Source organism: Anomaloglossus baeobatrachus, chromosome 1 (assembly GCF_048569485.1).
Source record: "Anomaloglossus baeobatrachus isolate aAnoBae1 chromosome 1, aAnoBae1.hap1, whole genome shotgun sequence".
NCBI lineage: Eukaryota > Metazoa > Chordata > Amphibia > Anura > Aromobatidae > Anomaloglossus > Anomaloglossus baeobatrachus.
The window spans coordinates 766,359,599-766,372,461 of NC_134353.1; the positions used below are offsets into that span (position 1 = coordinate 766,359,599).

Genomic DNA, 12,863 nt, shown 5'->3' on the forward strand with positions numbered 1-12,863 from the left:
AGCAATGTCTGTGCAATTAAAAGGACATTTAAAATTGTATTTAATCAACTACACAAGATATAACTAAACCAGAGGCGTAACTTAAAACGTCTTGATCCTAATGTCAAATTAGTAATGGTCCCCCCATATGCCATTAATAATACTGCTGTCTTAAGGAGCCTTGTGGGACCTTCAGTGATCAGGTCCTGGATATCACAATAACATCTGAAGCCCCTATGATACCCTCCTGAATGAAACCATGTGCATATGTCATTTTTGTTTTTTAGCACTCACCTATAATATTGTGTCTGCAATGTGGACATGTATGATTCTGTAAAAGCCACGGGTCCACACACCTCTTGTGAAATCGATGTGTACAAGGAATGACTCTCAGCTCCTAGGCAAGACAAGAAAAATACCATCAGGCACAATGAAGACAACTAAAGTCAAACATACTAGATGAACGTTAGTCAAACTAGCCAGTTTAGTGGGTCTTGTCGGCCATATATGCGTGTGGGGGGAGTGTGAACCCTACCAGCAGACTTTGGAAATCACAAGGATCGGCAGATTGGATTTCAACATAGCCAATTCTTTGTTCTCAGGTAAATAAGCCTCCAGCAGAAGGCTGGCAATGGTTCATTTTTCTCTGCCCACTAAAAGTGTATGAACACCCACAAAGATGAGAACATTTGTATTAACAACTGTTCAGCCAATACCTATGGCAAGCATAGAGCCATGATACCCCAATACATCTGTAAGACTGGGTCTTCTTATTAGTAACAAAATGCAGTCAGACACTACTATATACAGCAGGGGTCTCAAACTCAGCTGGGTGTATGGGCCGCATATAAAAAAAAAAAAATGAGGGGGGCCGCATTATTTGCAGGATAAAGTGAACATTTTTAATGAATCCATGTATTTTTTTTCTATACATCTTGGACCACTTTTGTAAACATTTTTCGCTTGTTTATTATAACAAACGTGCACTTTTTTTGTTAAGTTTATATACAGAAATGCTTTAGGATTTTTTTTTTTTTTTTACATTTTATCACCTTGTAGTGATAAATCTTGTAGTAATGTGCCCATGCTGCAGTAATGTCCCCATCCGTGTGCCCTGTAGTAAGGTGCTCATCCTTGTGGTATTGTGCCCAGTAGTATAGTGCCCATCCTTGTGCCCTGTAGTATTGTGCCCAGTAATATTGTGCCCATCCTTGTAGTATTGTGCCCATCCTTGTAGTATTGTGCCCAGTAATATTGTGCCCATCCTTGTAGTATCGTGCTCATCCTTGTAGTATTGTGCTCTGTAGTATTCTGCCAATTCCTGTAGTATTTAGCCCATCCCTGTAGTATTTAGCCCATCCCTGTAGTATTGTGGCCATCCCTGTAGTATTGTGGCCATCCCTGTAGTATTGTGGCCATCCCTGTAGTATTCTGCCTATCCCTGTAGTATTCTGCCCATCCTTTTAGTATTGTGGCCATCCCTGTAATATTCTGGCCATCCCTGTAGTATTCTGCCCATCCCTGTAGTATTCTGCCTATCCCTGTAGTATTCTGCCCATCCCTGTAGTATTGTGGCCATCCCTGTAGTATTGTGGCCATCCCTGTAGTATTCTGCCCACCCTTGTAGTATTGTGGCCATCCCTGTAATATTCTGCCCATCCCTGTAGTATTCTGCCCATCCCTGTAGTATTCTGCCCATCCCTGTAGTATTCTGCCCATCCCTGTAGTATTCTGCCCATCCCTGTAGTATTCTGCCCATCCCTGTAGTATTCTGCCCATCCCTGTAGTATTCTGCCCATCCCTGTAGTATTCTGCCCATCCCTGTAGTATTCTGCCCATCCCTGTAGTATTCTGCCCATCCCTGTAGTATTCTGCCCATCCCTGTAGTATTCTGCCCATCCTTGTAGTATTGTGGCCATCCCTGTAATATTCTGCCCATCCTTGTAGTATTGTGGCCATCCCTGTAGTATTCTGCCCATCCCTGTAGTATTCTGCCTATCCCTGTAGTATTCTGCCCATCCCTGTAGTATTGTGGCCATCCCTGTAGTATTCTGCCCACCCTTGTAGTATTGTGGCCATCCCTGTAGTATTCTGCCCATCCCTGTAGTATTCTGCCCATCCCTGTAGTATTCTGCCCATCCCTGTAGTATTCTGCCCATCCCTGTAGTATTCTGCCCATCCCTGTAGTATTCTGCCCATCCCTGTAGTATTCTGCCCATCCCTGTAGTATTCTGCCCATCCCTGTAGTATTCTGCCCATCCCTGTAGTATTCTGCCCATCCCTGTAGTATTCTGCCTATCCCTGTAGTATTGTGGCCATCCCTGTAGTATTCTGCCCACCCTTGTAGTATTGTGGCCATCCCTGTAGTATTCTGCCCACCCTTGTAGTATTGTGGCCATCCCTGTAGTATTCTGCCCACCCTTGTAGTATTGTGGCCATCCCTGTAGTATTCTGCCCACCCTTGTAGTATTGTGGCCATCCCTGTAGTATTCTGCCCATCCTTTAGTAATACGCAAACAAAAAAAATTTCTCCTCACCTTTCCTTCGTTCCCTGTGTGCCCACGATCAGTACTTGCAGAGTTTTGGATGCAGCATGCTTCAGCTGCGTCCAAAACCCTGCTATGTATGGTAAAAGCACAGTGGGCATGGGATTTCTAAAAACCCCATGCCCACTGTGCGTGTACAGCCCACAGTGAAAACGGAACTGCGGTGTGGCTTCCAGAGGCCGCAGCATGTGAATATATGCTGCGGAGTCGGAAGCGTCCTTCCTAGGCAGAGCACAGCGAGGAGACCGCAGCGGCCCGAACCCCTGATCGCAGGCACAGGCAGCTGCGGTCTCCTAAGGAGTAGACTTGCGGCCCCGCCGATCAGGACGCGATGTGTCCAGCACGCAGCGGGGTCCTGATCTTGAGCAAGACCTTACCTGCTTGTTGCGGCCCGTGACGATCGCGGCTCTGTGCTGAGGGTTGGCGCCGGCAGGAACTTCACGGCGGTGCAGCGCAGAGGAGCTGTGTCTGGACCAATGGCTGCTGCCTGCCAATCAGATGCAAGGAAGTGACGTCGCTGTATGACGTCACCTCTTTGCATCTGATTGGCAGACAGCAGCAGCAACTGGGATAGAACTGACAGCTCCTTGCGCGGCACCGCAGATGGATTCAAATGCAGTAAAGTTCCTGCCGGCGCCGACCCTCAGCATAGAGCCGCGATTGTCACGGGGTCTGCGGGCCGCAACAAACAGCCTCAGGGGCCGCATGCGGCCCGCGGGCCGTGTGTTTGAGACCCCTGATATACAGCATTACTGAAGAATACACACAGTATTAGCAGGAGTGGGCCATAAGGGGAAGTTCAGACACACAAACATTTTTAATAACACAGCTAAAACTTGGTGATCTACTGTAGATAAGACTATAGCTTGCCTACAATGAGCATTTTTTTAATAAAAAATGGAGTATAAAAATACACAAAGCAATAGTGCATAACATGTGAACACAATGAAATGAGATAAAGAACCCAAACAATAAGTATTCTCTGATGGCCATCCTCAATCTTACCTCTCCATCAATGTATTTTTCAAGGCATATGGCACAGTCCGAGGTGGAACTGCTACTGAGTGTATCAAGGCCACCCCCCCCCACAACTACCTTCCCGAGGTACTTTGCCCTTGGCTTTGAATTTTCTGGTCTCCATTTTTTCCAGTGCCTGAACGGCCATCCTGTTCATGGAGTTCTGTAAGAAGTTCATTACCATGATTATTAATATCAGTTAACCTTAGGGTACCTTCACACTTTAGCGATGCAGCAGCGATCCGACCAGCGATCTGACCTGGTCAGGATCGCTGCTGCATCGCTACATGGTCGCTGGTGAGCTGTTAAACAGGCAGCTCTCACCAGCGACCAGTGACCAGCCCCCAGCCAGCAGCGACGTGCAAGCGACGGAGCCGGCGTCTGGAAGCTGCAGACACTGGTAACTAAGGTAAACATCGGGTATGGTTGCCCGATGTTTACATTAGTTACCAGCACACACCGCTTAGCTTAGTGTGTGCAGGGAGCAGGAGCCGGCACTGGCAGCGTGAGAACTGCGGAGGCTGGTAACGAAGGTAAATATCGGGTAACCACCCTTGGTTTACCCGATGTTTACCTTGGTTACAGCTTACCGCAGGCTGTCCGATGCCGGCTCCTGCTCCCTGCACATTCAGGATTGTTGCTCTCTCGCTGTCACACACAGCGAATGTGTGCTTATCAGCGGGAGAGCAACAATAAAAAAACGAACCAGGGCGGGGTGTAACGAGCAGCGATCTCACAGCAGGGGCCAGATCGCTGCTCAGTGTCACACACAGCGAGATCGCTAATGAGGTCACAAAAAACGTGACTCAGCAGCGATCTCAGTAGCGATCTCGCTGTGTGTGAAGCACCCCTTAGCCTGTCTTCCCATACACAACATCTTATCCTAGCCTGGGAAGACCCTCTACAATGCCTTATGGTTTTAAGTGTCAGAAGCATGGCAAATAAATATATTAGATACAGTTACGTTTTATGGTTGCAGAAAGTCTTCAAAGATGGGGACAATGTGTTTTACCACTATGAATTGTAGTTGGATAGTGGACTTCTTTCTCTGTAGAATTAACCATAATACCAAAGGCTAATAAAAGTCCCTCAGGACGCAAAGTATAGAAACTGCAACCATAGGGCACAATTGGTTTGCGCCATATATGCATCTAGCAAGGGAAAATAAAGGGATTGTCCGGTGAAAAATAAGTTATCACCAGTCCATAGGATAGGTGATAACTTAATGATTGGTAGGGGTCTGACCACTGGGTCCCGGACCCGATTGGCAGAAGGGGGAAGTTTTATCCCAGATCGGACACTTTTATTCTGTTACAAAATGGAGTAGCAGTTCAGATGCTTGACCACCGCTTCATCTATTGTCTATAGGGTGGCTGGAAAAAGAAGAGAGCAGGGAATTGCCATCCCATAGGGAATGAATGGAGCATCTGTCGAGCATTCGCACTGTAGCGCCATACAAGTGCCCTGATTTCCAATCAATGTAGGTCCCAGCTGTGAGACACTATCACAGATCAACAAGTTATCATCCATCCTATGGATATGTGCAAACTCACTTTCACCAGACAACCCCTATCAGATAAAGCTAAAAGTAAATGAAATGTGAAATTAAGGTAAAATAGAGTGTTCATACAACAAATGTATACCTGGCTTCTTCTTTGCTTTAATTTGATCTTTATAAGAAGGATAAGGCAGACGAGGGACACCACCACAAAGAAGGCCAGGAAGATGCCCATATCAAAGTATTCAGTAGGTTGCTGAAAATAAAACAAAAATAAAACAATGACTCCAAAATACACTGAATCAAACCTTTATCTCACACCTTAGGGCAGGGGTCCTCAACCTGTGGCTCGTGGGCCCATGATATGGTATGTGGCTCGTGACTGTCTGCCAACTTTTTGAATTTGCACCAGGTCCTGCAAGCAGCTATGAAGAGCAGGTCTCCAGATGGTGGCATTTGTGAGTAGCCTCACATAGAACAGAAGATCTGAATGGAGGTAGGAACCCCTGGATATTGGTATACTGCCTCAGTGTGGTGAATTCTGTGGAAAGCTTTGGCTGTCATACTGGTAATGGGTGCTCTGGGTGTCACTACTGTGAGGGGATGAAGCTAAATGTGACTTGTGACCCTCTATCAGAGTTGAAAGTGGCTCTCAAAGCCAGAACAGTTGGGGACCTCTGCCTTAGGGCATCAGTGACAGTATGGTACTTTACATCCACCTCACTATTACACTAGCATCATAGAGCTTACCCGAGGTGGCCGATGCTGAATTCTGGCTCGGGCACCTTTCTGCTTATTAACGATGTTCATGAGTTTCATTGCATCAGTGCCTTTCATATATACAACCGGCCTCTTTAGTGGATCTTCCAAGCCCTGATTCAGCTGCAAAAAAGGAGAATTATACAGTAACAAAAATGTCTTGATTTTCAAGGCAAATGTGAAAATGAACCATTCTTGGTAATAGTGGAGCTGATTTGCTTAAAGGGAACCTGTCAGGTAAAATATGCACCCAGAACCACGAGCAGTTCTGGTTGTATATTGCTATTCCCTGCCTAACCGTCCCCATATACACTAGCATAGATAAGGAGATCTTTAGAAAAAGTATTTCTAAAGATTTTTTTACTGTATGCTAATGAGCGAGGGGACTAGTCCTCTGGGTGTTAGTTCCCCTGGCTAGTCGCCCCCATTAGCATGTTAGTACACCTCTGTGGGTGTGCGATAACATTCTAATGAATGTGCAGCGTCAGAGGATGATCTCACTCACCTCTCCGTTGCCATCGCCGGCCAATGCTGGATTTAGGCTCAGTGCGCATGACCCTGGTGTTTCGGTCATGCACACTACTTCAGTTTGCGTACACCCGGCTTCATAGTGCACATGACCTAAACTCCAGGATCATGCGCACTGAGCCGAATTCAGCATCGGGGGGCGATGGCAACAGAGAGGTGAGTGAGATCATCCTCTGATGCTGCGCAATCATTATCAAGTTAGCCCACTCACAGAGCCGACTAGTTCCCGCACTCATTAGCATACGGTAAAAGATCTTTAGAAATACTTTTCGAAAGACCTCTCTATCTGTGCTAGTGTATATAGGAACGGTTAGGCAGGGATTAGCAATATCCACCCAGAACTGCTCGTGGTTCTGGGTGCATATTGGACCCGACAGGTTGCCTTTAAAGTATGTATGTCGCACCCCAAACGCGATTTAAACTACTTATACAGATCTACCGTATTTTTCAGACCATAAGACGCACTTTTTTTCCTCCAAATGTTGGGGGAAAGTGGGGGGGTGCGTCTTATGGTCTGACTGTGGCTGCGGGGAATATGGGTGCTGCGGTGGAGCGGGTCATCGGGGGGCACGAGCAGGCTGTAGCAGTGACCACGTGGGCCCGCTCATTTAATATGCACGCCCATCCTACCGCCCATCTCTAAGCGCTGAACCCGGCACTAACAGGTTGGCGGGATGATGGGCGAGGGATAAACAGTCGGCCCGCATGATCACCCCTTGGCAACTGCAGCCTGGAGCGATCATGTGTGGCTATATTCACTGCCCCTCGCGTATCATCATCAGTGCAGGGGAAAGTGAATCAGTACACATTACTCACCGTCCCCCTGCAGCATCGCGATCTCCTGTCTGCCGGTCAGCTGACTTGCGTGGAGACTAGCGCCGCGCACAGCGATGACGTCATCGCTGTGCGCACATGTCCACACGCAGCTGCTGGCACAGACCACCGGAGGACATCGCGATGCTGCAGGGGAACGGGGACGGCTCCACTCAGCGGTGCTGCCGCTGACATAGACAGTAAGAGGAGCGGTGCTGCAGGGAGTGAGGTGAGGTAAGGTGAGTATAAACGGTTATTTTTTTTATGTGCCACAAGATGCGGCCATACACCAAGATGAGGGCATATAGCAGAATAGGGGTATATTATGAGCAGCGTGGGGAGTATATGAGCAGCGTGGGGAGTATATGAGCAGCGTGGGGAGTATATGAGCAGCGTGGGAAGTATATGAGCAGCGTGGGGAGTATATGAGCAGCGTGGGGAGTATATGAGCAGCGTGGGGAGTATATGAGCAGCGTGGGGAGTATATGAGCAGCGTGGGGAGTATATGAGCAGCGTGGGGAGTATATGAGCAGCGTGGGAGTATATGAGCAGCGTGGGGAGTATATGAGCAGCGTGGGGAGTATATGAGCAGCGTGGGGAGTATATGAGCAGCGTGGGGAGTATATGAGCAGCGTGGGGAGTATATGAGCAGCGTGGGGAGTATATGAGCAGCGTGGGGAGTATATGAGCAGCGTGGGGAGTATATGAGCAGCGTGGGGAGTATATGAGCAGCGTGGGGAGTATATGAGCAGCGTGGGGAGTATATGAGCAGCGTGGGGAGTATATGAGCAGCGTGGGGAGTATATGAGCAGCGTGGGGAGTATATGAGCAGCGTGGGGAGTATATGAGCAGCGTGGGGAGTATATGAGCAGCGTGGGGAGTATATGAGCAGCGTGGGGAGTATATGAGCAGCGTGGGGAGTATATGAGCAGCGTGGGGAGTATATGAGCAGCGTGGGGAGTATATGAGCAGCGTGGGGAGTATATGAGCAGCGTGGGGAGTATATGAGCAGCGTGGGAGTATATGAGCAGCGTGGGGAGTATATGAGCAGCGTGGGGAGTATATGAGCAGCGTGGGGAGTATATGAGCAGCGTGGGGAGTATATGAGCAGCGTGGGGAGTATATGAGCAGCGTGGGGAGTATATGAGCAGCGTGGGGAGTATATGAGCAGCGTGGGGAGTATATGAGCAGCGTGGGGAGTATATGAGCAGCGTGGGGAGTATATGAGCAGCGTGGGGAGTATATGAGCAGCGTGGGGAGTATATGAGCAGCGTGGGGAGTATATGAGCAGCGTGGGGAGTATATGAGCAGCGTGGGGAGTATATGAGCAGCGTGGGGAGTATATGAGCAGCGTGGGGAGTATATGAGCAGCGTGGGGAGTATATGAGCAGCGTGGGGAGTATATGAGCAGCGTGGGGAGTATATGAGCAGCATGGGGAGTATATGAGCAGCATGGGGAGTATATGAGCAGCATGGGGGAGGGTATATAGCAGGATTGGGGAGTATATGAGCAGCATGGGGAGGGTATATAGCAGGATTAGGGTATATTATGAGCAGCATGGAGAGTATATGAGCAGGATGAGGGTATATAGCAGGCTGGGGAGTATATGAGCAGGCTAGGGAGTACATGAGCAGACTAGGGAGTACATGAGCAGGCTAGGGAGTACATGAGCAGGCTAGGGAGTACATGAGCAGGCTAGGGAGTACATGAGCAGGCTAGGGAGTACATGAGCAGGCTAGGGAGTACATGAGCAGGCTAGGGAGTACATGAGCAGGCTAGGGAGTACATGAGCAGGCTAGGGAGTACATGAGCAGGCTAGGGAGTACATGAACAGGCTAGGGAGTACATGAACAGGCTAGGGAGTACATGAACAGGCTAGGGAGTACATGAACAGGCTAGGGAGTACATGAACAGGCTAGGGAGTACATGAACAGGCTAGGGAGTACATGAACAGGCTAGGGAGTACATGAACAGGCTAGGGAGTACATGAACAGGCTAGGGAGTACATGAACAGGCTAGGGAGTACATGAACAGGCTAGGGAGTACATGAACAGGCTAGGGAGTACATGAACAGGCTAGGGAGTACATGAACAGGCTAGGGAGTACATGAACAGGCTAGGGAGTACATGAACAGGCTAGGGAGTACATGAACAGGCTAGGGAGTACATGAACAGGCTAGGGAGTACATGAACAGGCTAGGGAGTACATGAACAGGCTAGGGAGTACATGAACAGGCTAGGGAGTACATGAACAGGCTAGGGAGTACATGAACAGGCTAGGGAGTACATGAACAGGCTAGGGAGTACATGAACAGGCTAGGGAGTACATGAACAGGCTAGGGAGTACATGAACAGGCTAGGGAGTACATGAACAGGCTAGGGAGTACATGAACAGGCTAGGGAGTACATGAACAGGCTAGGGAGTACATGAACAGGCTAGGGAGTACATGAACAGGCTAGGGAGTATATGAGCAGGAAGTATAAAAGCAGGTCTGCTAAGCAGAAAACGTAATGCCCTATAGTCCAAAAAGTAACAGAAATACAGCAGGGACTAAAACTTAGCTTTTACTAGTACATAGGTAAAATCAGTAATAACAATAATAATAAGGTGCTTGTGCATAAATTGTGCAAACAACAGCAAAATGCCACATGGCAGCGCATAGGCTTGATCTCACCCAAGCTTCATCCATGGGCTGGACTGCACATCGGTCCCAAGGTGAGAAGTCACAGGCCGGAAGGATCAGGTAGACAGGTATACTACAAACCCTGTCAAGGGGAGGAATTGTTTGTTTTTTGGTTGTGGGGCAGACATTCTACTTGGGTGCTGCCCTTGTCAGGGCGGAAGTTCATTCACGGGGCCAACAGGGTTTGTAGTATACCTGTCTACTTGATCCTTCCGGCCTGTGACCTCTCACCTTGGGACCGATGTGCAGTCCAGCCCATGGATGAAGCTTGGGTGAGATCAAGCCTATGCGCTGCCATGTGGCATTTTGCTGTTTGCACAATTTATGCACAAGCACCTTATTATTATTGTTATTACTGATTTTATCTATGTACTAGTAAAAGCCAAGTTTTAGTCCCTGCTGTATTTCAGTATATGAGCAGGCTAGGGAGTATATGAGCAGGCTGGGGAGTACATGAGAAGGACATTACCCCATAACAGTGTCAGCAGCAGATCCTCGCCCCATAAGTGTGTCATGACCACATTTTTTTCTTAAAAATTTATTTTCCTATTTTCCTCCTCTAAAACCAGGGTGCGTCTTATGGTCCGGTGCGTCTTATAGTCCGAAAAATACGGTATATGGGACATAGCTCCTATGAAACACTTATCTATTAATGGTTAACACTTATCTGCACAGAAAGACCGAGGGCTCCTCGGTGCACACTTCACTTGGTTTACTACAATGTTCCACCCCTCTATCAAAATGGTGCGCGCCTCCCCTTGAAGAGATTCCCCAGCTATGCACGTCCGCACTGTCATTGCAGGACTCAAACAGGATGGCACACACAGTGTCAATGCGGGCACGCTCTCATCCCTCTCCTGTTTTGCGGCACCCACCCATTGCACACAGGAGCACTCAGCCACTCACTATTCACATGGACACGGTGCGCTCGCTGGGCTCCTGCGTTATCGATGTGAAACGTGTAGTGACAGGGATTCACTTCAGGTACTGTCAAACAAGTTATGGGGGAGGTGTGGATCATGTTCATAGAGGGGACGGAATGGTACACTAAAGGGTGCTTTATACGCTAGCAATCGCTAGAACCCGCCCCCGTCATTCCTGCGAAATGTGGTGATCGTTGCTGTAGCGAACATTATCGCTACGGCAGCGTCACACGCACATACTTGTTCTGCGACGTCGCTGGAGACCCTGAACAATCTCTCCTTTAAGGGGGAGGTTCATTCGGCGTCACAGCGACGTCACACGGCAGCCGCCCAATAGAAGCGGAGGGGCGGAGATGAGCGGCCGGAACATGCCGCCCACCTGCTTCCTTCCTCATTGCCGGTGGACACAGGTAAAGAGATGTTCGTTGTTCCTGCGGTGTCACACATAGCGATGTGTGCTGCCGCAGGAAAGATGAACAACATCGTACCTGCAGCAGCAACGATATTTGGAAAAGGAGCAACATGTCAACGAGCAACGATTTTTCACGTTTTTGCGCTCGTTGATCGTCGCTCCTTGGTGTCACACGCTGCAATGTCGCTAACGGCACCGGATGTGCATCACTAACGACGTGACCCCGACGATATATCGTTAGCGATGTCGCAGCGTGTAAAGCACCCTTAAGTGTTAAACCATGTCAAGGGTGCCCTGAGGAGCCCTCATCTGTATCTGTAATAAGACTATTAACAATTACAAGAGGTAAAATACTGTGGTATGAGTTTTATTAAGGTTAAGGGGATGACAGACTAAGCCATAACTCCACCTGCAAAGCCAAAATGAAATAACAGTAGTCTTCACTGAAATTTCCCTACAGGATTTGAAGCCCCCTTCCTCACTGGCGGACACAGACAGAAAAGGGTCACAATGCAAAAGCAAGGAGTGGGCCCTTTGCAGACCAAGTCATCATAGTGCACCCCTTGATGTGTCTGAAGGAGGCTGCCGAGGTGGAAGATGGGCTCCCTTACGTCTTGGCCCTCAGAGGTACTACACCGGTTGCACCAGTGTTATGTCTGCCTGTCTCGCGGACAATGGCTTGGTTACGCAGTGAGCTCACTTTCTACACATCTAGTTCTGTGAAGAACAAGTCATTGCATAAATTTCTACGACTGGTGGGATTTGCACACAAGGAGAAGTATGGCCTCTGGATAATTAAAAATAATCATTAAAAGTGGGTAAAGAGATAGCACTGAACGTCCCTGCTTAGCGGTGTAATAATAACATGAGCACGTACCTGCTCCACAGCATCAGGATTGTCCGAGACATCAAAGATCACCGCTGTAGCCCCCCTCTGCACTGCCCGCTTAGCCTGGAAGACAAAGAGGAGAAGGGTCACCCAAACATGTCAATTCTCAATATGTACTGCATCTATGGAAAACGGCTGTCATTAAATATCTGACAAGTAGGAATGCAACGCTTCTGTGATAATGTAACAAAACACATCTAGAAAAAAAAAATACACTAGGATATAAAAATTCTACAGAGCAGCGTATACTGGGAAAACGGTCACCTAGGTCCATTCATAATAGAAGCCACATTACTGTGCTGGATATCAGTCATACAAATCCCAACCATTTCCCACATGTACAATGTATAGAAAACTGAATACAAATGCCTAAAATAAAGAATTACCTTTAGGTAAAATAGTTCGAAAAATTTCTTAAAATTGTGGAATATGTCCATCACAACATAGAATTGTTTCATTCATGGAATTCATGATTGTTACTACTACAATAACCATTTTATATTATTTAGTTTATATTAGTCACTTTACTAGATTAAAAAGACAAATCAGTGTTCAGACACAAGCAGGATAGTAAAGCAGAACATTGCACATGCAGTTTTAATCTTTCTCCACTAGGGGTCATGCAAGTACATACAAGAGCTCACTGTGCAGTATAAGGCAGCACATTAGTGTTCATATGTATATTGCTGCTATCAGTGTATGATCAGTAGCACGGGATGTGATCCCCGGGACCCCCACCTATTCTGAGAATGAAGGGGGAAGTAGCATCCCTATTATTTTTTTCACTACATCGTGGCCACAAAGCTGTGCATTGA

The 12,863-nt window shown here is 47.8% G+C and overlaps 1 protein-coding gene across 1 annotated transcript in view; it reads right to left on the reverse strand.

Moving 5' to 3' along the window:
• ZNRF3 (zinc and ring finger 3) overlaps window positions 1-12,863 on the reverse strand; it is a 213,860-nt gene that overhangs the window by 12,192 nt on the left and 188,805 nt on the right. The window contains 6 exon segments of the mRNA XM_075341857.1: window positions 274-376; window positions 3,531-3,605; window positions 3,607-3,705; window positions 5,186-5,296; window positions 5,791-5,922; window positions 12,037-12,111. Coding sequence (XP_075197972.1) covers window positions 274-376; window positions 3,531-3,605; window positions 3,607-3,705; window positions 5,186-5,296; window positions 5,791-5,922; window positions 12,037-12,111 — 595 coding nt within the window.